Below are 27,669 nucleotides of genomic sequence, written 5' to 3'. Positions count from 1 at the left end.
CTCAAAGGTTATTCTTCCAGATAAGAGTCATTCCTCTGATGAGATTCCTGCTCAGCAGCTCTGAGCAGCTGATATCCAGAACATTCTAATCTTATGGTTCAGGGCAAAAGCCCACAAGATCACTGCAAAGTGACAAGACAGTCCAAGTACTATATTTATCCAGTTTTTATGGTAGAATTATTTTAATTGCGAGAGACAGAATATCAGCCAAAAATCTAGAAAGAACACTTTACGTAAAAAGTTATACATGTATATGCCTCTGAAATTAAATAAGTAATTGATCTCCACGTAAAGCATGGCTCAGTAATTGGCAGAAAAACCCTTGCACACGTCTCAAGACAGATTTTGGTCCATTTCTCTTTACAGAAACTCTCTAAATCCTTTATGTTTCTTAGCTGCTGCTTAGTAATTCAAAACTTCAGCTCCCACCATAGATTTTCTATAGGACTGAAGTCTAGAGACTGGCTAAGCCACTCCGTGACTTTAATATGCTTCTTCTTTAGTCACTCCTTTGTTGTCTTGGTGGTACGTTTCGGTCATCCATTACCCATCTTCAGTGTTCTGGCTGATTAAAGTCATCTAAGATTTTAATGGTCAATGACCCCCCAGTGAGGTAAAGTCATCCTACACTCTTAGCAGAAAAACACATAATGTTTCCACTGCCGTGCTTGACTGTGGGAATGATGCAGAGAATGGTGTTCTCTGCATCATACTCAGCATTTCTCTCCCTCCAAACACAGAAGTGATGCCACACAACTTGATCTAGGTTTCATCTGACCACAGCACTTTCTCCAAGGCCTTCTCTGAATCATTTAGATGTTCACTGGCAAACTTAAGACAGACATCTACATGTGTTTTCTTGAGTGGGGTAAACAATGTGGGTGCTGTAAGATTTCAGTTCATCACAGCGTAGTGTATTAAAAATGGTATTCTTGGTGACTGTGGTTCCAACAGCCAGATCACTAACAAACATTACAATAAAACTTACTAAAAAAAAAAGTTTGTTCACTTCATTGTAAATGAGCAAACTTAAAATTTAGCAGGCGTTAAAATAATTAAGGGCATAGAGATAAGACAGGAAAGCCAGGAGGAGGGGAAGAAAAAGAGTAAAAGGGCAGGTTTGAACCCAAACATTTTCATTAGTCTGACAGCATATGGTCACCAAATCAACCCAGTGACCTAACGTGGCAACCAGTTCTGCCTTTTAATGTGGCTGGTGTATCAAGTGGGAGCCTGCACCAAACGATTATTTTCACTGAGGACTTTTTTTGTCAGAAAGTCATTGAAAGTCCATCTCACAGCTTCAGAGCTCAAGGCAGCATCGCCAGATTGCATATATTCCAAATATGTAGGATATATGCAATGACAATAAAGGGCTATTCTATTCTATTCTATTCTATTCTATTCTATAGCCTGAGTAAAGCAGTAATTTGTGACATTGCAGTGGCATAAAATACTTGGCTTTATAAATGGAAAACAACTTACCGATGTAATCTGGCACTGGTGCAGTGTTTTTATAATTAATGCATTCCAGGCTTCCATCAAGATGTTTACCAGTGATTTGTGTTTCACCTTGACTGCTGGCATTTGTTAATTGGTGTCAGACAAATGGCAGGTGGTGATTAAAAAAGAAGAAGCTGTGAACGTGGTAGACGTGGGTGACTCCTCACCGAGTCACCAGGCTCAGCTTGACTCCTTGCATACTTCAAGACACGGGGGTAGAAAAAAGACACCAAGGTGTCAAAGAATGAACAGCAAAGACAAATGAAAGTGGGGAGAAAAAACATTTAGACTTTTAAATGAATAGAACTGCTGCTAATTGTGAAAATACACCAAAACTAATCTGGAATTTTGTTCAGGCAGAAAACTCAAACACAATGTCACAAACTACACTGAGCTTCACATCAGGCCATGTGCAAACACTTTTTTCTACTACTGTACATATCAAGTCAACATTTGATTACTTGAATCCTCTATATTTCTACCTCTACGTGTGTGCAGAGCTGTGGAGGAAAAGTCGATGTTTCCAGTTTTTAAAAATCATTTTAAATCCTTAATATTTTTTAAGACTTTATGAAACAAGGAATGATTCTGACATGAAAGTCTAGAGTCAAAGCCTTCTACTGTCTTCATTTTGCAGACTTTATAATACTCTTCCATTAGGTAAATTCTTTGGGTAGTATCCTGCAACATGTTGCTTGCTCTTATGTTGCAATCACACAGAGATTGCATTCAAAGAAACGTTCACTGATTACATAGGCTTCTGGAACTTTTATTGTGCAACACTGCACCTAACAACCCAGCAATACACAAGTTTTAAATCTGCAGATATGGCCCAGAGTATAATTCAGTTAAATTGTATTCCTTTTTTATATATAGTGCCACATCACAGCAATAGTGACCTATTGGTGTGTCGTATGCCTCATGAGCAAACACTTGGTGACAGTGGGAGGGAAAAACTCCCTTTTAACAGGAAGAAACCTCAAGCAGGACGAGGCTCAGGAAGGTGCAGCCATCTGCTGGTTGGGGATTAGGGGAGGAAAATAGGACAAAACACACACTGAGCCAGAGATTAAAATTGAAATGAATCACTATGAATGAATGCAGTAGTCATGTATAAACACATAAAGAGCGAAGAAAAGGGGAGTGAAGAAGAAACGCTCAGTACATCCATGAAAGCCCCGAGCAGCCTAGGCTTATCATAATGTAACTAAGGGAGGATTCAGAGTCACCTGATCCAGCCCTAAGTATATGCTTCATCAAAGATGAATGTTTTAAGCCTAATCTTAAAAGTAGAGATGGTGTCTGTCTCCTGAACGCAAACTGGGAGCTGGTTCCACAGAAGAGAGGCCTGAAAGCTGAAGACTCTGCCTCCCATTCTACTTTTAAATATGCTAGGACCAAGTAAACCTGCAGTCTGAGAGCAGAGAGCTCTATTAGGATGATATGGTACTATGAGGTTTTTAAGATGTAAAGGCCATAAAAAGGGCATTATTGATGTTCACTAGTGCTTGAATGAAATTCTTCAAATTCACTCTACATGTCTCTCTATGACTTTCCTCAGGTACAGAAACCATCTCAATATTCAGATTTCAGCACATGAGCGATGAGGGGCTACTAAAATACAACTGAAATATAAAAATTATGCTCCCATCTCTTTTGACAGCAACTTCTTTTCAAATAAAAACGAAAGATATGAAAGTACTCCCAGTAGACATATTCATGCACAGACTTAGAGACAAATCTTTGCACTATGTTCATTCCTATTCCCAAAATCACATGAAGCTACAGTGACAAAGTCCACCGGGGATAGGACAACAAACAACAGCATAGCAAACATCACTCTTTGACCTCATTAGTCATCATCGCAAACACACCAGTGAGAGAATTTGTTATCTAAAATGAGTCTACATTTTTTTAGGTTGCATGTTATGTGGCATTGCTTGTGCGTGAACGCGTGTGTATAGTTGCCGCCTGTGATTTAATGACTTTAGATTTAATATGACTGCATTTCTGAGCTGATTGCATCAAGTCACTGTCTTCTGTTTACTCGTGTCTGTTTACCCTGGCAGCTTTTTTAGAAAGGAGTTGGACTGTGAAGGATGTGGCTTTCCCCATTACAGAACCTGGTGTGAACTGAATGTGAAAAATGTAGAAAAATACAAGAGACTGCTGGGAAATGTGTTTACCCAGGTAATATTTTCAACCCTTGTCCTCATTTTCACCCCCCTCCCACCTTCCCACCAGCCCAATCAAGCTCTCCTCTCGTGTCACCCTTTACACCCATAATAATATTCGCACTTCCTTTCTAATTTCACAATCTTCCTGGCTCAGTCTTCACACTGAACTGGCATTTTTACTTTGTTCTTGTCAGCCTTTCATGTTTTTCTGCAACAATTTGGTCACAAGACAAATGAGAAAAAGTCCTCGTGAAGCAGAAAAAGGTGCTGACAGATGTCCCAGAAGAAGCAGACGGAGTTTTTTTTTTTTTTTTAAAAGAGAGAAAGAAAAAACTGGTAAACGGGGAGGACTGATTCACCGATACGCATATGATACTGATAATGTATATTTGTGTGTTAATGGTGTGCGTCGATGCGTGTGTGCAGACTGATCTCCTCCCACTAGATGACCATTGAACTGTCACCCCAGTCCTCCTGCTGATGGAGATAACAGGGGGCTGAGGTCCACCTCCACGGAGACACACAGACCTCACACCTCCACCCTCCCCCTTCTCCACATGGACTCGTCCCCCACCAAGGGACTATAAAAAGTCTGCCCCCGCTGAAGTTGTTCAGTCTCGTCCAGAACTCCACCAGGTAAGAGAAGCAACTTTGCGGTACTCGCAGAACAGAATTGGAAGCCGGAGAGGACTAAGTGTAGGGGAACTTTTTGTTAGAACTAAGTTGATAAACAAAGGGAAAAAAAGAAATTGCTGGAAGTAAAATTCTTAATTCTGACTTTTTGTATTTTTTATTTTATTAGATATAACTTTGGGATTGTTCTCTTTAGCCTGAGGTAATTTTGCAGCAGTGCTTCTCCACCAAGAGCGTCTCCTGCTAATTCTATGACCGTGTTTTATAGCAAAAGCTGAAACAGGATTATGTAGCAGCTTAGGTCTGATCTCCTTAATCATCCTCTGTAATCTACTCAGATTACAAGTTCCTTTAATAGCTTGCTATACATTTAGTGCAAACTCATTCAGGCTAATTCAGCAATGTGCTGGGCTGTTAAGACATTCTTACTTCTAAGACTACTGAGTCTGCTTTAGGCACAGGATTCAAGCTCTGTTGGATTAATGAATTCCCACTATTCAGTTGGATGTTCCTTTCCTAATCATTAACTGCTTTTCTGCTCTAGACCATCACCATGAAATTTGTGGCTCTAGCTCTCACTCTTCTCCTGGCTGTCGGTGAGTACTGAACGCACCCTTTCCAACCTGAGGGAAATCATTTAAAATGCAGGTGGAACTTTAGCAGGTCCACTTTACCCTTTAAAAGTTTTTCCCTCTTCGCTTGCCAAAGGCTCTCAGGCTGCCTCCCTGCAGGCTGATGCACCTTCCCAGCTGGACCAAATCCGGTCCGCTGTGGATGTCTACCTGACTCAGGCGAAGGACGGTGCCATCAAAGCCCTGGACCAGCTTGATGACACTCCATACCAAGAGCTCAAGTAAAGATTCTCATTCTTGTCCATCAGCTGCACTTTTTTGTAATTGGTCCATGCATTGCCAGGGGTTCGTTTAACTTCCTGCCTTAGTCAGTTTTTACACTTTGCAGTCGACATTTGGTGTGTACACTTAGCTTAACTAAAATGGCTTTGCTTTCCTATCTCTGTTCTCTCTCAGGACCACCCTGGCTCAGCGCCTGGAGGGCCTGCACACTCAGATCAAGACTCTGCAGGCTTACGTTTCTCCTGTGACCGACAGCGTCTTTACCACAGTCTCTGAAGCCACTGCTGACTTCCGTAACAGCATTGTGACTGATATTGAGGCCCTGAGAGTCGAGCTGGAACCCAAACGTGCTCAACTGAGGGAAGTCATTGAGAGACACATGGCGGAATACCGCAGCCAGCTCGAGCCCATCGTCAGAGAGTACCATGCCAAGCACAATGCTGAAATGGAAGAACTGAAGACAAAGCTGGAGCCCGTTATGACTGAGATGCGTGAGAAGATTCGCACCAATGTGGAAGAGACCAAGGCTGCGTTGACACCCATTGTAGAGAGTATTCGTGCCAGGGTTGCTACACACGTGGAACAAGCAAGGAAAATCTTGGCTCCCTATGTTGAAGAATACAAGGAGCAGCTGAGGCAGGCCTACGACCGTACACAAAACGTCAAAGCTGAAGACCTTACTGCCCTGAAGGAGAAGATTAATCCTCTGACCGAAGACATCAAGGCAAAGCTCCAGCAAATCTTTGCAATCGTTTCCGAAACCTTCCAGAGCTAAATCCTCCCTACCCTGTTCCTATAACTAACCTCCCTTTCCTATCATGTCTAGATCCATTCCAAATTTCTCTCGATTCCTTCTTTCTTCACAAACAGACCACTTCCCTAAAATTTAGCCTTGCTGATGAATTAAACGGCAGGACTCTCTCTTCCCCAGCTTACTTCATGCATACATGATCAAGCACAAGCTCCCAAACACACAGACGTGTAGATACTCAGCACATAATTGCTCTATTCTTCACATTCTGTGCCCAACTTTTTGTGTAGCAATCATATGTGAATTATTGCACGTGCTCAAACTCCTGTGTAATGACGCTTGTCTGACGAAAAGTGTGCCTTGATGAATTACAGCTCAATAAACATCTGACTGTTTATACTACTCTGAAATGATTTTTCTCTCCTATATGATATGTAAAACTTTTCCTCATCCTAGAATTCCCCAACAGTAGCATTGAACATCTACGCCTTTTTTAGGGTTATCAATGCTCATATTCAGATTCATTAGAGTGTTTAAGACCTCAGTGAACCCCTAAGGTTATGTCACACAGACACACACAGCATTTTAAGAGGTCATCATTGATCAGAAAGGTCTGCTAGAGAAGAATATTAATACAATCAGTTGTACTTAGGAATGGTGTACGATAGCACATGAGACATTTCTGTTTGTGAACACCAAAAGCCGTGATTAATGACTTGATCACACAGTGACCGGTCTATTGACAACTTATGTCTTGTGCTTTATTGGAGAAAAGCATTCTTTCTGCTGTGTGCTGCTACCCTCCAGGCTGGATCCCTTCAACACTGTCCCATTGAGCTACACACACACACACACACACACACACACACACACACACACACACACACACACACACGCATAGAGTTCTTATATGAACAGTAGTTGTCTGGTCATCATGCAACCCAAGATGATTTGCACAACAACACTGTGAGATGAACTTTCTCCAAAATCTAAAAAAAACAACAACAACATTCATCAGTGGATCCTTGACAAGAGATGATGTTTAAACATGCCAGAGTCTTGCTTCTAACCAGCCTCAGAAATGTATACCTTGGTCAGTGTTAAGGAGTAACCGGTTCGTTAATTAGTAAGGTGTTGAAAATCTGCTCCCAGAAAATACTCTGAATAATAAAAAGCAGCTCGATGATGTCCTCATCTGTCTGCACCCTGTAACACTGGACCGATTAGGGTGTTATTAATGTGCTAAAGGTTGGTTAGGACGAGCTTCACTTATTGCTCCAGGCCATAAGAAACAATAGGTAATAGAGCAGAGAGTTCTACATGTGTGTGTGCACGCGCACATTTTTGCCTTAACTGTTCTCAGGGCGGCAAGTGAGTGCATCTGTGATTAGTGTGTGTCAATGGCACCGTGAATATTGTAATGGATGAGTCCACCATGGAAGTCCCCAGTGAGAGCCTCATGGTGTATAAAACCAGCTTGTTTCTCACTGCAACCAGACACTCCACAGACCTGGATGTACATCTACTGCAGCACCTGAAAACTGGAATACAAATTGTTCTTTTCAGTCCCATGTTGCTTTGCAAAACTGTGGGTGAATGTGTTGACTAGATCTGGATGAAAAGACTGGAAAAAACAAAATAGCACCTCCATCTATGTTATCAGTAAGAGGTGTTGAAATTATGAATGGTAAGTGTTTCGCACTCCAAGTTATCGCATCAAAGCTCATGGGCAGAATCTGTTCCAACAAATATGAACAGAATTGTATTCTCTCTTCTCCTCAGGTCTTCAGCTGTCTCAGAGCTGCGATCTGTCTCTACCCTGCTGCGCAGACGAAGGGTCACTGTCGAGCACAAAGTGCCCCCAGATCAGTGGGGTCAGAGTTCAGCTGGAGATGCAGGCACTTTGGCAGCAGTTTGACCAGCTGGGCACAGAGATGATTGTTACCAAAGCGGGAAGGTGATGAGAATCCTCACATTTATGCATACTCCTACTAAACATCATATCTTGTATGTTTCCTATTTGTCTTCCTGCACTACCTCTCACTAGAATCTGTTTGTTAACTTGCAGGCGGATGTTTCCGACATTCCAGGTACGGATCTCTGGGATGGATCCCTCTGCCGAATATGTTCTTCTCATGGATTTTATCCCTGTCGACAGCAAAAGATACAGGTCAGAAACACAACCTGCATAACTGTGTTTAGTGTATTTGTGATGTTTAACAGTTGTGTTATTTGCACGAATACAATTCTGCAAGCATCAATGCTCTGTAAGTCCTGCTTTGAACATTTTACACTTTTGTGTGTGTGTGTGTGTGTGTGTGTGTGTGTGTGTGTGTGTGTGTGTGTGTCAGATATGCATTCCACAGCTCATCCTGGTTAGTGGCGGGAAGAGCAGATGTCGCAGCCCCAAGCAGGATGCATTTCCACCCAGACTCACCTGCCCGTGGAGCCCAGTGGATGAAGCAGACTGTGTCCTTTGACAGCCTAAAGCTCACCAACAACCTGCTGGATGACAACGGACATGTTAGTGAATGTCTTAAATGAGGGGCTATGATGCTAAACGGGCTTTTTCGCACAGAACATTAACTGAGGAGCTGTAGTAAGGATTATTTTGAATTGTGAATCATGCAAAGCTTCGCTAAAAGATTCCAATGGAGCAGACTTTGAAGGCCAGAAAAAGAGATCATAGCAGTGTGCAACAATAAGTACTAAGCTATTTGTGTTTTCTCATGTCCCCCCACTTCCAGATGATACTGAACTCCATGCATCGCTATCAACCGCGCTTCCATGTGGTGTATGTAGATCCAACGCCGAACAGCCACTTGAATGCATACAAGAACTTCTGCTCTTTCTCGTTCCCTGAGACACGCTTCATGGCTGTAACTGCTTATCAAAACCACAGGGTACGGAACTGAGTGAACCAAGATGCAAGCTAAAAAAAAATTATGACATTACAATGTTTTTATCTGTTTGATTTTTGATTATTTTTTTTGTGTGCATTAAGCGATTCTTTGCTTTTCATGCCATTTATTTTAACCTCTCCTCTTAGATCACTCAGTTAAAAATTGCAAGCAACCCATTTGCTAAGGGCTTCAGGACTACAGACCCCCAGGCTTGGTGAGTGTCACACTTTCCCTGCACTTCACCTAATTTAATAAACATATCTGTCCCTAGACCATAGACCAGAAGAAATCACGACATGATGACACTGTTTCTTTATCACTTTTATCACCCGTTAAATAGTTATAAGGCGAAAGTCTTGATGATAGCTAATCTCTGACCTTTGTATACAAAGAACTGACGTTCATAGATGACAGGTTATACATGTCCGGGATGAACACCTTTGCCTGCCATGTATTTAATTTGTGTGTGAGGTTAAGGTGAACACTTACCTCTCCTCTTTCTCACTATGGTTTCTTGTGTGTGTTTGTATGTAGGGCGGGTAATCCCAGTCCTCTAGCAGTGTGGTGTCCAGCAGAGGGCAGAGCAGAATCTCAAATCGACAAATCTGGAGAACAAATAAACTGTGACTCAAAGACCTCAACCAGTCAGTATCTTTTGCATTTTTTTAAAAAACAGTGTTATATGTGGTTAAAGTCTTTTTAGCTCATGGAATAAAGAAATTTTAACTAGTAGATACCTGTTTGAATTCAACCTACTTAATGAAACTGTACGGAGAAGGATTATTTAAGGAAAAGACTGTAAAAACGCAGCCTGTTTGGTGCTTTATTTGCCCACCAGTCCTGCAGTGTTTTAAAACTGGATAAGAACAACCACATTATTTAAATAAGCTTTTGGCAAATGATTTATATTTATTAGACAGCAGATTTGGTCTAAATGTTCTTCAGTACCTTTCTAAAGATTTTTCTTCTCCATCTTCAGGGCAGGAGGGCCTGGACCCGCTGATGATGGAGCAGTGTGAACTGTTTCATCACAGTAAAGACTCCATGGGAGGCACGGAGAGGAAAGGTGGGAGCAGTTTTTTAGCACCTGCCTCCTGCCTCCATCTCCCCTCCTTCTGGGACCGTGCAGGGTCATCATGAGACCACCAATCTGTCAAGGTTCAAAAGAAGTGTTTTAAATGAAAAAGGACCCTCCTGTTATATAATATTATGTGATAACTTCACACTGTGTTCATTGTCATTTTTAGTAACTATTATACAAAATAATGCCTAATGGATACTTATAATCATTAATTGTAATTATTATTAAGTGTAACATAAAATCCAATGTCTACATGAATTATGACAAACACTGTGAATAATACCATTCAAGCACTTCAAGGACATAGTAGGGTCTAGTGTTAACGCCGCAGTTATACAGTTATAGTGTTATGTTATCTATGCAGTTATAGTTCGTCTCCATAGCAATATTTATAAAATCGTGTGCAACGTTTGTAATGCATCTGTTTGTTGTCTGAGATAATAAAACAGCACCCTGAAGTTTTGTATGAATGTTTGGTGTGTTTCTGATATTGGAACTGATGATTTGCAAGGGAGTACTGGTGAAAACTACATTCCCCAGGATGCAATGTTTCTTAGGGACAGTTTCCAAACAACCTGCGAGACCTACAATACCGCGGCTTCAGAATAAAAGACGATATGAAAGCATTACAGGCTATACAGAAAGAAATGTCGAGGAAACAAGAGCGATTTAATTTAAATGGAACCAAGTGTAACCTTTTCTGTTGTAAAACTGAAAACTAAGGAATTATAAAGAAAGTACTGTAAACCAGGCAGTTCCTTTTAAACAACCTTGTTTTAAGTTAAATCCTCTTTAAGAAAGGCGTATACTCCAAGCCTTCTGCAGTGGTTTGACACGTGATGTGTTACCGTCAATGTGTAGAGCTGCAAATAATCAGTGCCGTCTAATTTTAGAACCCATTGGGGTAAAAATGTGGGCCTTTCATGCTTTTTTGCTTATGCAGGCGTAATCGGTGTAAATTGTTTTATTTTGAAAAGTATTAGAGGAAATTGTGTGGCTATGTAAGCTAACTTGACGGAGGTGATGCTCGCGCTCTTGCAGCTCTGATGGATGCAGAGGGGTAGATGGAGGAGGAGGTGAAAGACTTGAAGGCGGAGAACAGAGAGAACGTGTCGGGCAGGGGGAAGGATGCGGATTATGGCAGCCTGCCGACCGTCCTGCCTGTCAGCGGTGAATGTCGTTTGACACGAAGATGCGCGGACGGAACTACGCAGGCCTGCAGTTTGTTGGCTCACGGAGGCACAGACTGTAATTTACGCGTCGGTGACACCAAGGATTGCCTGGATCAGCTGTGAGGGCGATTTATTATTATTTTTTATTTTATGCTATTTGATTTATTACTCATGCTAGTTGTTGTAGCATGAGTATCCCCCCCCCTCGACGTGTCATTTAACATGAAGAAAACAGGAGTGAACGCAGAGTGACCTCGTCTCTTCGTGTTTGTGGTTTAACTGCCATCATGCTTTTAGCCGTCATCTTAGCATCCTCACCACCTGAGCTCTCCCCCTGGGTTGCTGCGGACTGGATGTCAAACTGAAGCGAGTGTCGTTAAGTCAGACTTGAACACGACAAAATCAAAACTTTTACCCGGTTTCACCATGGACATGTTACAGCCTCGCTGGTTAACGGGTATATTTATATGGACGACTTTATGTCTGCTCAGCAGCGGTCAAACCGCCCCCAACTCCTCGGGCCTGTCTCTAGCCATCCGCGTGCCACTGCGGCAAGGTGCTCGCGGCGAACAACCACCGCCGCTGCCACCTGCCGCCTCCGCGAGCAGGAGCCCTGCGCGCAGGCGGAGAGGAGCGCCAGCGGGCGGTATCAGCTTCGTGGACATGATTGATAACCTGCGTGGGAAGTCTGGCCAGGGATACTACGTGGAGATGGCCGTGGGTTCTCCTCCGCAAAAGGTAGAGGTTTCATTCACAAAGAGTAATTGATTTGATGTCCCCTGACTCCTCAGTGTGTATCTCATCACCTTTTTAACCAATGAACACACACCCACTGTAAGAAAATCAATGTAATTAACACCAGGCACACCCAAAAAATCAATATCTTATCCTTAAAACATCCTTCTTTAAGAGTACTCAGACCTATCAGGCAAAACCAGCTTGAAATTATCATTGGATCCAGGGTTATCAATTAGCACAAGACATACCCTGTGATGTTATCTGTATTACACAGTCACCTTAGTGTTGCATCAGTGTGTCAGCATATATGCTCATATATATAGTCTTTGTTAGAGTACGTGTGTGAATCCCTGTGAAAGTGTGAGAAAGGACTGAATGATACGGGCAGATAATGGAACCATTAATTCTGCAGAGTGAGGACTGCCAGCTGGGTGCAGCTGCGGTGTACAGGCTGGCACACAAAGGGCGAGCACGGAGGGAGAGATGGAATGAGAGGATCTGCCAAAAGAGAAGGAGGAAAAAGGAAAAGATGGAGTGGGGTGACAGGGACAGAAGAACATAAACAGAGGGACAAGGGTCAAAGAGAAGAAAGTGGGAGTTTGAGAGTGGAAGAAGAGGAAGGAGAAACAAGTGTGTGTGTGTTACAGAGGGAGGACGTGGAAGTCAGACAGGCAGCTTTCAGGAAACAAAAGCAATGAGATGGTGTGGGAGATGGAAGGCCGAAGGTGCTAAGCGGAGGTGTCACTTTGCCACTGATTCTTCCTGTGTCAGTGAGCGAGACAGAGGGTGAGAAGGAGATCTGTCTGCTGCAGATCAGTCCCCGGCAGCAGAGGCCAGTCAGCACTGACAGGCAACACTGTGTGTTGGTGGCTGGAGTGATTGTTATTTATTCATTATTCTAATCTTTCAGCGCAGGAAGCCAAAGTCTGACGTTAAGTGAAATATAGGAAGCCGTGCAGGAAATCTGTCTTCAAAAAAATATATTGATTGTAATTTGAGGAATGCGTCAGAGACTGTTTGTTGGCATTTTCTGAATCTTTGTGTTGCAGACATAACCTTCTAAAAAATAGAAAGAAAACAAAAACAGTGACCTTTGATATGTAGCCGTGGAAGTAAGAAAGAGCATCCAAAATTTAGAGGTGTTAGAAGCTCAGTGAGGTAACCACCCACAGAACACTTTTATTTACTTTCATTTCTGTAATATAAATAACTTTAACTAAAAAGCCAGTCTTCTAGTTTGTTATCTATCATAAATTCTTTATGAGTCAAAAGGGTGTCTTTTTACTTTTGAGCCTGATCATGCCAAAAAAAAATCACTGTCACCCTGGTAACTACCAGCTCGATGGCCCCTGACCTGAGGATAATCAATATGAATTCACTTAAGGGCAAAATCCAATTTTGTTGAAAGCTCGTCAAAACTGTAGCCACCATTTTTCTTTCTCCTGCCTTTATTTCTCTGTGGTATGAAATAAAAATGTGTTTTAACTAACTTTAGGAATTTTTAAGATAGATAAAGGTTCTAATTCTCAAAGATTTTTTCATCTGTGTGGTGTGGACGTAGCTCTGAGTCTGAAAAGTGAACCCAGGGAAGGCTTACTTTAAATCTGCAATGTTTTTAGAGGTCACCAGGGGGCGACTCCTCTGGTTGCAAACTTGGCATCCAGCTGTGTAGTCTGTGGGGATCCTTGTCTCTCTTGCTCTGCAACATCAGAAAACACTGATGAGTTTATCGGCTCAGTCACTAGTGTAATGTCTTAATGAGTAAAATATTAAGTTAATTCTGTAAAATTATTGTCATTGTCACAGTCACCCTAACCCTAACCCCCAAAATTATCAAGGTATGTCAGGGATGTGTGGTGTCTTCAGCTTCACAATCATTTTCGCCACTTTCTCTTCCCTTCTGGTTTAAAAACACTGGGATGGAAAAACACACGGAAAAGTCTTGCTATGAAGCCTCAGTGGGTGACTTCATAGTAGCTGCTTTAATCTTTTATATACAGGTCTGGGAACATTTGGAAAGAACCTAAACACTGTCATCACACTTTGATTAAAATGTGGGAAAATCCTTGTTGATACTTGGAATATTGAGACATCACTCACAAGAGATATGTTTGACATATGTTTAACAGATTACAAGCCAATAAGTCATCTATTAACGGTTAAATACCGACAGTTGTTTTTTGGCAAATACAGTTAATCACTCTCTGGCAGACGATCATGGCGGAGTCTGCAGCTTGGATATAAACATTATTTTTATTGCACAAATGGATGAGTCCGATGGGAAAGTACAAACTACATCCAGAACAGAATGAACTTTGTTAAGCTCAAACTAGAGCTGGGCGATAGAACGATAACGATATGTATCGCGATATAACTTTTACTCGATAGAGAAATTAAGCTATCGCGATAGACCTCGCCGCTCTTGTCCTCTTAAAAAAAAAAAAAAAAAAAGGTCAGCCAATCCAAATCAAGTAGCGCAGAGCCGAACCAATCACAGCCGCAGCGTCACGTCGCGTGACTTGTTACGTACAGCACAAGTGCCAAGCTGCACGTGTGTTTGTTTGGGAAGCAGCCAGCGGGTAATGGAGCCAGCGCGTAATGGAGGAAATGAGTGTGCCGACTAGAAAAATCAACCGAGCGTGACCGAAGAGAAAACAGATGATGGTTCCAATGCCGGAGAGATTGTCGAACGGAAGAGCCAAAGAAGTTCCGTAGTGTGAAGGTATTTCGGCTATTTCAAGTCTGACAAAAAACAGAGTAGCGTGCACTGTAAATTGTGCCGAAAGCAAGTCTGGAAATACATGCGTCACACTGGTTTCGGTGAAATGAATTTCTACAATACTGTTACTGTTAATTCTACTCTATGCAGTGTTTAAATGCTTACATATACACACAGTTACTGTCCGTCCACACATACGACTCGGTTCTGCTTCTATGCCCCAGCTTTGTTTACTTTTTCCCACCGAGGCTTCTAGACTTCTGATTGGCCAACATTTCTGCATGGTTAGGAATCTAACTCCACCTGCTGCTTTGGCATGTTCATAGCAGCGTTTTCCTTCATTTCTGCCTTTATGTGTGGACGGGATTATTTTTTAAAACGAAAACGGAAAATCTCCGTTATCATTAATGCTGCAATCCCGAACAGGTTGGAATTCAGAGATTTTGCGTTCCTAGTTGTAAATGTTTTGTGGAACGTCCCCAACAATCCAAGATGGTTGCACTAAATGTAAACAGTGCTAAAACTTTAAACTTTTAATCTGTACAGCCTAGAGCAGGGCGATATGGCCAAAAATATTTATCACGATATATATTTGAAAATTTGCGATAACGATATAACCGACGATATAATTGATGCGAGACAAAATACAACTCCACAACATTACTAGCGCAAAAAGACAACCTTCCATTTATTTTCACTTAAACAAGAAGCTGGTTTTTATGTACATTAAAGCTTTATAAAAATGTAACAGTGCAAATGCAAATTCCTTGCTGAAAGTTTAACCAAAAGGCATTTCCAGTAGAAATGGGCTGACATATCCTGAGCATAACCATGTATAATATCCACTGAAGTTAAAAAGAGGTGCTTTGCAGTCTGAGGTACACCTGTGCACTACTCATGATGTCAGATCAACATCCTGATGTGGCACACCTGTGAGGTGGGATGGATTATCTCAATATAGCAGATGTGCCCACTACCACACATTTGGACTGATTTGTGACCACTGTTTGGGAGGGATGGTTATATTGTGTATCTGGAATGAATTTTAGGTCTCTACGTCCATCCCATGGGGAATGGGAGCAGTAACAAAGGTGTTGCGTTTATATTTTTGTTGAGTGTATATGTGTGTTATCATTTTGGATGCCACAAAGGGAAAAATTCCCTGTTAATTTCCTTCTGGTGACTTGGTACCATATTTTCATTGCTGATATTTGTGGCAGCTAGTGGACTTGTCTCAACTTAAGTCAGGGACTTGAACCATAAGACTTTCAAACACAAATAGCTGTTATCCTGTAATCTTAACACCGTCTATTAACAGTATTACAGATGGGGAAAACATTTGCTGCCTACCTTCAGGGCTGAGTTTTATCGTTATAATTTTTTATTTAGTAATTAGATTATTTTTTTTTCATTTTTACTTGTTTTTTAAAAAATTCTGTTTACTTTCAGTCAGTTTTCAAAGAGGTTTGTCTTATTTCAGTTTTTATTGTTTGAAAATGTTTAATCTAGTTTAATTAGTTTTAATCTTTTAAAATGATTAAAATGTGGAGGGCATATGGCAGATGCAAGATTTAGGAAAATCAGTGTAGGTCTTATAATATAGTATATACAGTATACAATAGAAATGCAAAACCTTTTGAAGGCAGTTGTTTCTCAGTCTTTTAGACATCCAGAGTCTCATCCATCAATGACTGATCAGGCAAGTTGTAAGAACATTTTTACTAACAAATACAAAAACTTAAGATACTGCCTCTATATTTTTTATTCTTTATTTTTATTAATTTTACAAGTTCACAAAATTGTTTCAGTTAAATTACTTTTTGCTTTTTATTTTTATTTTAGTTGACTGAAATGTGTTTTAAGATCTACTTTTAACTAGTTTAGTTTTAGTTCACTATAATAACCTTGTTATTGGACAACTAATGTGGGTTATGTGGCTGATGGCTAACGTGCACCAGTCAGGTTAACATTTATGGTAATTGTTCAGTACTTTAGTATTAAAGAAACATATGCTTTACTGATCTCTTGAAATTCTTCATTAAAAAAAACAGGTGATAATCTTTAAGATGCTTCATCAAAGTTTGTTGTGCTGCTGTTCACACGTTCAGCTGCTAGTGAGGGGAGGGGCATTGTGCTGGTCTGCAGAGCTGCAGTTGTTTCTCAGCTAGAGGAGAGGAAGATGCTACTGTTGCAAATGAGTATCTAATCTGATTGTAGTATTTAGTATCAATTATCCAAGTAGCAAAACTTTTTCTCCTATTCATTACAAATGCTGGCTACGGTACCTGTGGTACTGAAAAAAGTTCTCAGAATTTTGGTATGGAAAGGTACCACAGGTATGTGTTCTGGTGACATCCCTGGTGACAGTCATGTCAGAATTGCTACCGGGCCAATAATAATGTGTATGTGAATAATGCTTACAAAATGCATTTTTAATTGCATTTTGGTAGTTATTAAAACAAAAATTATTCATAACAAGTTTATTTGTTTTGTTTTGACTGTCCGTCACACACCCCTGGAGATCCTCAGAGCCAACTTCAAGAAGTAAACTATAGAGTATACAAACCTTTGGATGTAGATATGTATGTGTTAGAGATTAAGAGTGGCACTATAACTCAGAGCACTAGATGAATCATTTGGTCAGCGTTGGCCAAATGGTCTTGAATTTTAATGAGCACATACAGAGACACGAAGGAGACACTTTACATTTATTTATTAGAAGTAATGTTGCGGAAATGACCCTGATCCATTTACAGTAACTTTCAAAAACAGAATGTAGGTTGCATTCTGTTCTCGTAACTGCTAAATGATTTCTCCTCCATAGTGAAGGGGGAAGGGTGTATAATGGATGGAACAGACAGGCACTCTGCCAGAGAGGACAGGAAGACAGAGAGAGAGAGTGCAGGGAGAGGCATGAGGTCTCAGTGTGTCAGGATGCAGTGGCTTTCGTCATTTGGGATCCTTGTGTGTGTGGCCCCGCGCACATCTCGGTGACTCAGGATGCGTGTGTGAAAGATTCAGACCTATAAAGTGTAGTCAGCAAATTTCTTTCCAAGAAAGGAGGACAGGGTGCGTACAGAAATATGGCTGACCGTGTTTTTGGGGAAAGTACAGGTGGATGTCAGTGATGTGAACATATGTATGTCTCTGTGTGTGTATGTGTGTGTGTGTGTGTTGGTAAGATAGACAGTCAGGATTTATTCTGGGCTTTCAGTGCTGGCCCTTGAGACTCCAGCACTTCTCTGGATATTTAAAGAGCCAATCCATTATTGAACAGCTTGCTGTTGGTTCAGTGTCTGCCTGTGTGTTCATCTGTTTGGGTTTCTCTGTGCCACTCTGTCTCTGCTCTCAGCTGAAGTCTCGGTCTTTCTCTGAATTTCTCATTTATCAATAAAATGCAGTCAGAAATGGTGCTGTGCAACATGGGGTACACAGTCATGCATAGTTGTAAATGATCGTGTAGTATTATACATAATTAACATGAGGCAGACGTGGCTTATTTCTCTTCTCCTCGCTGTCTGCCGCGGTGCTCCATTCATACTTTTACTAACTGTTTTGACCGACTACGCAAAATACGATACTTGCATTAGAGATGCTGACAGAAGAGGAGGAGACGGGGAGTAGAATGGGCAACCTGAGAGGAGGGGAGGGTTGGAGTGGAGACTGAGAGGGGACAGAGAAGGACATTCAGGTCAAAAGGAAGCATCACAGGACACTACAACAATACAGTGATGTGTACAGTAAATTCCTGAGGTGAAAAATGAAAGTCAGTTAGAGATGAGGCTAATTACTTGCCAAAAACAGCCTGTAAGACCTTAAACTATCTATAAAATATTGATGTTTTCGATTGTAGACAGCAAACGTAATATTGTTTTACAAACTTGTGGTATGTGTTTAATAAATCCCTCTCTCTGCTTTCCTGCATTCAGTTGAATATCCTGGTGGATACTGGAAGCAGTAACTTTGCAGTCGGGGCGGCTGCTCATCCTTTCCTGCGCAGATACTACCATCGATCGCTGTGAGTAGAGACTCAGTCAGATATAGAAGTTGTTCGGAAACATTTTATGAAGGCTGGAGGAGAGTAAAACGAATCCTGCCCATTGTTCATTAACAGCTCCACCTCGTACCGCGACCTGGGTAGGAGTGTGTACGTTCCCTACACACAGGGACGCTGGGAAGGAGAGCTGGGCACCGACCTAGTCTCAGTCCCGCATGGACCCAACGCCACGCTGCGCGCCAATATTGCTGCAATCACACAGTCGGATCGCTTCTTTATCAATGGATCTAACTGGGAGGGAATCCTGGGGCTTGCCTATGCTGATATAGCCCGGGTAAGAATCACTCTGTCTTTCCAAAATATGAGAAAAGAAAATCTCAATTCAAACTTTACAAGACACTTACAAATGCCATTATCCAGAGCAGCCTAACATATTAAAGTTAGGGCTAGAAGTTAGATTATGTCTCGACTGCTAATACACTTACTTAAAAGTGACATGTGATGAAATTATAAAGGAGAACAAATGAATGTGAGGACATGCAAAATAGATTTTATTATCACATCATACATCTATATTTAGCTCTTGTGGAAATTAGTGAGAGCATGTGACCAAACTGTCAAGCGGCACAGTATCAGATGTGGGTAAGCGATGCTACTAATCTAGCAAAAGATCAAGAAACTATTGAACTGGTGATGAAAAAAGTTTGGTTCTTTCAATTTAAACCTAAACCTGTGATTCGATTTTGTTACTCAGATGTCAAAGATCAGTGTAGTTTTATTACATACGGCATAAATGCCCACTTTATGATACAATAAAAAGTAAGTAATTTTATTCGCGACAGTAAGGTGTTTGGGGGTTTTGAATATGTAATTATTTGGGGCTGTGACGGTGGTCTGAATTAGGTTCACTTGTTCATATTTTCATGCACAATTTCCACAGAACATGGAAGTGGATTCAAAGTCCAAGGAAAGACCTTGGACTTTGAATCCTGTATCACACTTACACCTATTGGCATAATAACTGCCACACTGACATCTGCAGAAAAGTAATATGTGATTAGACAGCAGAACTGCTGATGTGTCAGGAGGAGGATATTTAAGAAACTGAAAGCAGGTTGGGACGGGACAAAATATTGACCCGGCAATATATTTCATTGCATCCTCCCAAACATTATTTACAGAGAGGTGCCAAATATTAACATTTTTATTGAAACATTTACCTAAAAAATTACAATACTGAACTCTATTAAAATGAGAAAACAGTGAACACACACATTAACATCACAGTGCAGTCAACACATAGTTTTTGCATCTTTCCTTTTTTAGGGTCCGGTTACACAGATGATGTCATGTGTGGTAGATGATTATTCTTTATAATCATTGCTGTATAGATATACCATTTATATCATGATAGTATTGAATCTGTAGCTATGGTCTGATTCCCGGTTCTATTCTGGACTTATTTGTCTGTGTTTCCCTCCAGCCTGATGAGAAATTGGAGCCTTTCTTTGACTCTTTGGTTCGCCAGACTCCTGTCCCCAACCTCTTCTCTCTCCAGCTGTGTGGTGCAGGCTTCACACAAAACTACTCCCTGGGCAGCGCTACAGTTGGCGGAAGCATGGTGAGAAACACTTATAGCTCTTTTCCACTCGTACCTACTCGACTCGACTCGACTCGAGTCTTCTTGGTTTCGGTCATTTTCCATTACAATTGAGCACCACCTAATGCTCATGGGTCGTTATAGCAACACGCCCGAAACTCCTGTGACTTCATTTGTATCTAACACAAACACAAGACAACAGTGGGGGACGTTGAGGCGATGGTATACCTGCTTCTCAGTATATGGCTGTTTGTCAGATTCAGGTACCACGTGGGGTTTTTCATGTAACCATTGCCCTCGTTGCCGGGTTTCAAAAATGGTGGTTTATTTTCATGAAGAAGATGCTCTCATGGTTCATCGAGTGACGCCAATGACTAGCCAATTGGTGACATGCAGTCTGCTGACGTCACATTTTCAGATGGACTCAGATTGGACAGGGCATAAGTGGACAACTCTAAAAACCAAGCAAAGGCAAGCAGGGTTGAGTAGGTACTAGTGCACATGTGTTAGGCCGGATTGGACTCTATTATTCCCCTTGCTTTCAGATCATTGGAGGTGTGGATCCATCACTCTATGTGGGAGAGCTTTGGTACACACCCATCCGCAGGGAGTGGTACTATGAGGTTATCATCGTACGTATTGAGGTAAACGGACAGGACCTGAACATGGACTGTAAAGAGGTGAGGCTCGATAAGTAGATTCCTACGAAAGCTAAAAAAAACACAAACAGACTAATGAAGGATGTGTAAGAAATTTGAAATATGCCTGACTGTGTCACTGTCTTCTACAGTACAACTACGATAAGAGCATTGTGGACAGTGGAACTACCAACCTTCGACTGCCTAGAAAAGTGTTCCAGGCTGCAGTCAAAGCTATTGAAGCTGCCTCCTCAGTCAGTACTACTATAATGTACCATCACGTTTATATCACCGCCCTGGTCGTCTGGTTTGTACTGAGTGGATTATGAGAACCAACTAATGTCCTTCCGACCCTGATTTTTCAGACCGAGCAGTTTCCCTCTGGGTTCTGGCTCGGGGAGCAGCTGGTGTGCTGGCAGGCTGGCACCACGCCCTGGCACATCTTCCCCGTCATCTCCCTCTACCTGATGAGCGAAGTCCGTAACCAGTCCTTCAGAATCTCCATCCTGCCGCAGGTAGTCACAGCAGTCTCGCTCTGGATCTGAGTATAATTTTATAAAGCTGGAGTTTTAGAAGGGTCAGGGACATAAAGCTGTATTGCTCAACCTTGAATTCTCTCCAGGTGATGTGAAATTAAATGTTATTTTGTAAGATCTTTTAATGAGAAGATTACATTTAAAAATGTTATTCATTTCCGTCATTGGTGCAAGACGCAGTTATGCAAGAATGTAGTTAGCATGCCGCACACTGTATGAGGTCTCGACACCGTGTATTCATCAGTAAGTGAAAAGTTTTAACTTTCATTTGGACTTTGCACAGTACAAAAACTGTGGTCAGAGCAAACACACCAATATATGCAGTTCCACTCCTCATGGAATGAAAGCACAACTAGAAACCGTGACAAAAGAAAAGAGCACGTTTGAATGTCCTTTGAATATATTTTCTAAAGGTTTTAAAAGTAATTCAACGTCCTTTTTTTGTTGTTTTTTTATAAATTGGAAGCCACTCAGACAGACCTTGATGGTGACGAGATTAATAGAATTTGAGATGTCAAAGAAAAGTTCACTGCAATAAATATCTGAGTGGGTTGTGACCTTGATACTGTCAGAAAAATTAAAAGCTTATTTATTTTACTTTGTGTCCCTCTGTTTGAATGTCTGTAGCAGGTATAATACAGTGAATGACTTTGCTATAACAACTGCATATACAGGAACACTTGAGCTGGAAAAATCTGCCTCTGTAATCTGATTGTTATTTGTTCTGAATAAGATCCTTTAAATATGAAAACATATGATCGCTCTCTAGTGGACAGCTTTGCAATTACATCATTGATTCTAGGTCATAGCTCAGTACTGATCAGCAAACAATATCTGCTACTAGTCCAGTGTGGCGTTATAGCCAGGATGTTCATATTAAACAAGTCCGTTTAGTGAGGTTAGTGTATGTACAGTCAAACTGTATGAGCCAAAAAATCATACGGTCAGCTTTTGTGGGGCAGCCACTGAAAAGGAGGTTGACTTAAATAAAGCTAAAACAGCTTGTTTCAGGCAGCTGAGGGCACTTCAGTAAGGGCCGGTACAAGATAAATAAGGATTATTTCCCACTATGCAAAGCTACTCTAACAGGCTCTAAGAATAAAACTGTGCAATGAGAAATTAGGGTGATACGGGCATTTTAGTGAGCTCTCTAGTCTCTGTATAAAAAAAAGTAACCAAGTTACTCAAAACACAAACCTTGTTGTAAGTAGGGATTTAAACGGTGCTTAAACGGTGCTCGAACCGGTGCTCAAAGAATGGAAAACACAAACTTTGTCCAAAAACCTCTCATGTTTAACTGTTTTCCACTTTTTCTTTGGTCATTTTAGCCTTTTTGGCCAGGGTGAAGGGAGCATCTGCCATCAAACAAGAAGACAGCCGCATGTAACTACGACGGTGTTTGCTAGTTCACCTTACGTGCATTAATGTAATAACATGGTTAGCGTACTCAACGTAAATTACACACGGACAACATTAAGCTACTCACGCAGAGAAGAACGGCTGCTGCTGCCGTCATCATCCATCATCATTTCTGCTACACTGGCAGGGCTAGGGGCCAGGACTCTCCTCTTCGGGTTCTTGGGGGATGTTGCTCCGTGTCCAATAACAGGCACCACACCCGCAGTAGATGTGCTCGATGTGAGGTCTCGCAGCAAGCTATCAAATACGGTGCATTTCTCGGCTTTAAAAAAAGCTCTATGTGTCAGGTGTTTCATCAGATTTGAGGTGTTACCTCCTTTGCACAGTATCACAGTATCACCTTAAAGCACTTGTTGCAGGCTGCTGAGTTTGTGTCTTTTGCTGTAAAGTACAGCCAGACTTTTGACCGCTTCGCCTTGAGCATTTTTAATCTGTAGCTCTGCTCTAAAAGAACGTACGTACCTGGGCCCGCCTACTATCCTCGGAAAGGTAAAATGATTGGCTAGAATCTGAAGTGTATGACATCTCAGGAAAAAAAATCTTTTCGGTCTGGTTACTACCATCTAGTTGTGAGCACTTTGGTTTGGGAACTATTTTCTACACGGACATTTCTTTCTGCAGATTGATTTTGTTTATGTCAGGAGAAAAAAAATGCTTTCTACATTTTATACCATTGTCATGATTTCTGGAGACATCGCTGCTATCTCTCGTTCAGCTTCATCTAGCACTCTGACATTGCAATATCTGAGCATGATGCACAAACTCTCTGTCTCTTTGCCTGTGAATTCCTCCTACACATGCAGGAGTTGAGCAACCAGGCTTGACAGGTACATCTTAGGCCCCTGAAGGCTTTTATCTATATCACATACTAAGATGTTTTTTGAATCTGATAACTCAAGAATGTAGTTGGTACCATCAGTGCATCTACTGGGAGGCTGAGGGGTAGCGCTGGGTGTTGCCCGTATTTTTAATATTTATGCACCTCTAACATCTTATAAAAGCATAGCATTGTTTTAATTTCATGACAATGACATCTAATTTATATCCAAAAATTTTGAATTATGGATGATGTATTACTTCGTCATGTTGCCTAGTGACCACCTAACAATGAGCCAGGTGACCCGCTTTTAGCAATGAAGGCACAATATCGTTTTAATTTCTTTACCGTGTCCTCAAACGCTGTTACAAAATAGCTGAGATGTTTTGTAAAGAGTAAATAACAACAACATGCAGTGATTTGCAAATCTCACATGATGGTGTATTTTAAGAATGAAGTAATGGTGATTACACAAGGGCTGTGCATGCCTGATGCTGGGTGTCTGACTCTACTTTTTTTCTTTTCTTTTGTATGCAGCAATACTTGCGTCCAGTGGAAGACGTGGCCTCTGCTCAGGAGGACTGCTACAAGTTTGCTGTGTCCCAGTCCAGCACCGGCACAGTGATGGGCGCCGTCATCATGGAAGGCTTTTACGTGGTGTTTGACCGCGAGAAGAAACGCATCGGATTTGCTGTTAGCACCTGCCATGGTGAGGAGCAGGGGATGGAGGGATGACAGAGAAAAAATGGGAGAAAAGAGAAGGAGGCAGAAGAAATGTAGGTAGTATTGTTCTGTTTCTTGACTACATACAATCCTGTTTTGTTTTTTGTTTTTTTAGTGCACGATGAGTTCCGCACAGCCTCCGTGGAGGGTCCGTTCCACGGGGTCGACCTGGAGGACTGCGGCTACAACATCCCCCAGACGGACGAGTCCACCCTTATGACCATCGCCTACATCATGGCGGGCATCTGCGCTCTCTTCATGCTGCCGCTGTGTCTCATGGTGTGCCAGTGGCGCTTTGCCCGCTGCCTGCACCCACATGGGGACTTCGCTGACGACATATCGCTCCTAAAGTGAAAGGGAAGACGTGGAGGTCATATAAAGACATGTGCTTGAAAGGCAGGATAAACATGGACTGTGGTTAAAAAGTGTTTTAAAATGTCGGTGCTGTTAAAACAGGAGCTTTGAAAAGATTTTTCAGCTAACGTTAACTAAAGAAAATGGTGACAGCCTTGCTGCCCTCAAGTGTTTTGCAAGGATAACTAGAGCCGTTACAAAAAAGCCGTTTTCATCAGCATCAACTTTGCCTGTTTGAGCTACCTATGCAGATCAGCATGGCTATAGAGAGCAGATGCAGGAAAATGTGAAATGAAAGAATAATGATTATAAATAGTATATAAATAAATCACAACAATGGATTTGTTTTGTAATTCGGAAAGGTTTGTCTCTTAACATTTGGAACTTGAGGAAAGAGCATTTAGAAACATTAAAACACTTTTAATGAAGAAAATCACGCCAGATATGAGTACTGGATGGAGATAATGTAAACATATGGACGTATGAACTGGTCACTGTGTGCGTGTGTGTGTGTGTGTGTATAGATGTTCTGTTTGTGGCTTAGAGTGAATGAGACGAGTCTGATACATGTGAGCATGCCTGTAGATGTGCGCAGCTGTACTGTAAGTGAGAAGTGTACTGAGAGGTTTAACAAAAATGGAAACATGATAATAGCGCCAATGAAATGACATATGCCAGCAAATGAATCCTGCAATGCAAAACAAGTATGCATAACGTGGCTAATTTGATTAAATATCAGACGTTATATTTAAAGTATAAAAATCGGTTTTGCTTTGTGTGAAACTGAGACTACTGAACACAGCAGATGTCACTTTTTCTTATTATATTGATGGCTTCAATTATCTACTGTACATAAAGGTTGTGCATTCCAGATCATGTATTTGCGCAGACACACACAAAACACACAGAGCTTATATCCCTGCATATGACTGCTGCACCATCTGATGATTACCACATGTAACAAGAACACATGACAAGCAAACAAACCAAGACTTTATAGGGCTTTTTTTCCACAAACACAAACTGAATCACTCACCACATCTTTCAAGGGGGACCATACATGTATGCTTGGACAAAGATACCAGCCCAACGTATGTTATACACTAAAGAACACTATGTATGTCTATAAGAGACTGTTTGTATTGTCTCCGAACAAGGTGTAAATAGGTCAACTCAGAACTGTTTATTTATCTGCCAGGCGCTGGCAGCACTGTTGAACCAATAAAATACTAATTGTAACTGGAAAATGTGTTGTCTATGTACGTGTGTGTGCGGAATTATTAGGCAAATGAGTATTTTGTCCACATCATCCTCTTCGTGCATGTTGTCTTACTCCAAGCTGTATAGGCTCGAAAGCCTACTACCAATTAAGCATATTAGGTGATGTGCATCTCTGTAATGAGAAGGGGTGTGGTCTCATGACATCAACACCCTATATCAGGTGTGCATAATTATTAGGCAACGTCCTTTCCTTTGGCAAAATGGGTCAAAAGAAGGACTTGACAGGCTCAGAAAAGTCAAAAATAGTGAGATATCTTGCAGAGGGATGCAGCAGTCTCAAAATTGCAAAGCTTCTGAAGCGTGATCATCGAACAATCAAGCGTTTCATTCAAAATAGTCAACAGGGTCGCAAGAAGCGTGTGGAAAAACCAAGGCGCAAAATAACTGCCCATGAACTGAGAAAAGTCAAGCGTGCAGCTGCCAAGATGCCACTTGCCACCAGTTTGGCAATATTTCAGAGCTGCAACATCACTGGAGTGCCCAAAAGCACAAGGTGTGCAATACTCAGAGACATGGCCAAGGTAAGAAAGGCTGAAAGACGACCACCACAGAACAAGACACACAAGCTGAAACGTCAAGACTGGGCCAAGAAATATCTCAAGACTGGTTTTTCTAAGGTTTTATGGACTGATGAAATGAGAGTGAGTCTTGATGGGCCAGATGGATGGGCCCGTGGCTGGATTGGTAAAGGGCAGAGAGCTCCAGTCCGACTCAGACGCCAGCAAGGTGGAGGTGGAGTACTGGTTTGGGCTGGTATCATCAAAGATGAGCTTGTGGGGCCTTTTCGGGTTGAGGATGGAGTCGAGCTCAACTCCCAGTCCTACTGCCAGTTTCTGGAAGACACCTTCTTCGAGCAGTGGTACAGGAAGAAGTCTGCATCCTTCAAGAAAAACATGATTTTCATGCAGGACAATGCTCCATCACACGCGTCCAAGTACTCCACAGCGTGGCTGGCAAGAAAGGGTATAAAAGAAGAAAAACTAATGACATGGCCACCTTGTTCACCTGATCTGAACCCCATCATCAAATGTGAGATTTACAAGGAGGGAAAACAGTACACCTCTCTGAACAGTGTCTGGGAGGCTGTGGTTGCTGCTGCACGCAATGTTGATGGTGAACAGATCAAAACACTGACAGAATCCATGGATGGCAGGCTTTTGAGTGTCCTTGCAAAGAAAGGTGGCTATATTGGTCGCTGATTTGTTTCTGTTTTGTTTTTGAATGTCAGAAATGTATATTTGTGAATGTGGAGATGTTATATTGGTTTCACTGGTAAAAATAAATAATTGAAATGGGTATATATTTGTTTTTTGTTAAGTTGCCTAATAATTATACACAGTAATAGTCACCTGCACACACAGATATCCCCCTAAAATAGCTAAAACTAAAAACAAACTAAAAACTACTTCCAAAAACATTCAGCTTTGATATTTTTGGGTTCATTGAGAACATGGTTGTTGTTCAATAATAAAATTATTCCTCAAAAATACAACTTGCCTAATAATTCTGCACTCCCTGTATATATATATATATATATATATATATATATATATATATATATATATATATATATATATATATATAGGTGTGTGTTATTAAACTCAACTGCAATAGCCTTGCAAGATTTGTAATTTAAAATAAGCCCTACATGTTTCTTGGCCTTGATGTGGCCCTCTATTTCTTCCATTGTCTAAAACAAACCGTTATAGCTCAACTTTCTTCTGATTGGCTGCCCCTTGCAATCAGAAGAGGTCGATGGGGCTTCTGTGGTCA

General features: G+C 41.4%; 3 protein-coding genes and 1 long non-coding RNA gene across 4 annotated transcripts; 3 read left to right on the top strand and 1 right to left on the bottom strand.

Moving 5' to 3' along the window:
• Nucleotides 1-4,287: 4,287 nt before the first annotated feature.
• On the top strand, nucleotides 4,288-6,320 carry LOC146693531 (apolipoprotein A-I-like). The gene is made up of 4 exons (XM_085479319.1): nucleotides 4,288-4,316; nucleotides 4,858-4,909; nucleotides 5,022-5,166; nucleotides 5,342-6,320. Exons 2-4 carry the CDS (start codon nucleotides 4,867-4,869, stop codon nucleotides 5,940-5,942), a joined length of 789 nt encoding a protein of 262 aa, XP_085335445.1. The 5' UTR covers nucleotides 4,288-4,316; nucleotides 4,858-4,866; the 3' UTR covers nucleotides 5,943-6,320.
• A 1,226-nt stretch (nucleotides 6,321-7,546) lies between these two features.
• Nucleotides 7,547-10,350, top strand: LOC146693529 (T-box transcription factor TBX1-B). The gene is made up of 8 exons (XM_085479317.1): nucleotides 7,547-7,605; nucleotides 7,701-7,875; nucleotides 7,987-8,088; nucleotides 8,270-8,441; nucleotides 8,666-8,821; nucleotides 8,968-9,035; nucleotides 9,356-9,465; nucleotides 9,801-10,350. The coding sequence occupies exons 1-8, from the start codon at nucleotides 7,572-7,574 to the stop codon at nucleotides 9,959-9,961; spliced, it is 978 nt and encodes a 325-aa protein (XP_085335443.1). The 5' UTR covers nucleotides 7,547-7,571; the 3' UTR covers nucleotides 9,962-10,350.
• LOC146693530 (uncharacterized) lies at nucleotides 7,778-9,823 on the bottom strand. Its single transcript, XR_014923969.1, has 5 exons — nucleotides 9,770-9,823; nucleotides 9,311-9,426; nucleotides 8,356-8,423; nucleotides 7,956-8,066; nucleotides 7,778-7,840 (listed from the first exon to the last, which is right to left on the bottom strand). It is a non-coding gene; the product is annotated as an uncharacterized LOC146693530 (long non-coding RNA).
• A 543-nt stretch (nucleotides 10,351-10,893) lies between the features above and the next one.
• On the top strand, nucleotides 10,894-25,856 carry bace1 (beta-secretase 1). Its single transcript, XM_085479314.1, has 9 exons — nucleotides 10,894-11,812; nucleotides 18,461-18,549; nucleotides 18,646-18,862; nucleotides 20,012-20,149; nucleotides 20,674-20,808; nucleotides 20,919-21,020; nucleotides 21,132-21,281; nucleotides 24,076-24,247; nucleotides 24,377-25,856. The coding sequence occupies exons 1-9, from the start codon at nucleotides 11,501-11,503 to the stop codon at nucleotides 24,613-24,615; spliced, it is 1,554 nt and encodes a 517-aa protein (XP_085335440.1). The 5' UTR covers nucleotides 10,894-11,500; the 3' UTR covers nucleotides 24,616-25,856.
• The last annotated feature ends 1,813 nt before the right edge of the window (nucleotides 25,857-27,669 follow it).

Source organism: Copadichromis virginalis, linkage group LG14 (genome assembly GCF_057382275.1).
Source record: "Copadichromis virginalis isolate Kocher_CV1m ecotype Utaka linkage group LG14, C_Virginalis_male_GT1.1, whole genome shotgun sequence".
Classification (NCBI taxonomy): Eukaryota; Metazoa; Chordata; class Actinopteri; order Cichliformes; family Cichlidae; genus Copadichromis; species Copadichromis virginalis.
This window is presented reverse-complemented; position numbering and strand designations above follow the sequence as displayed.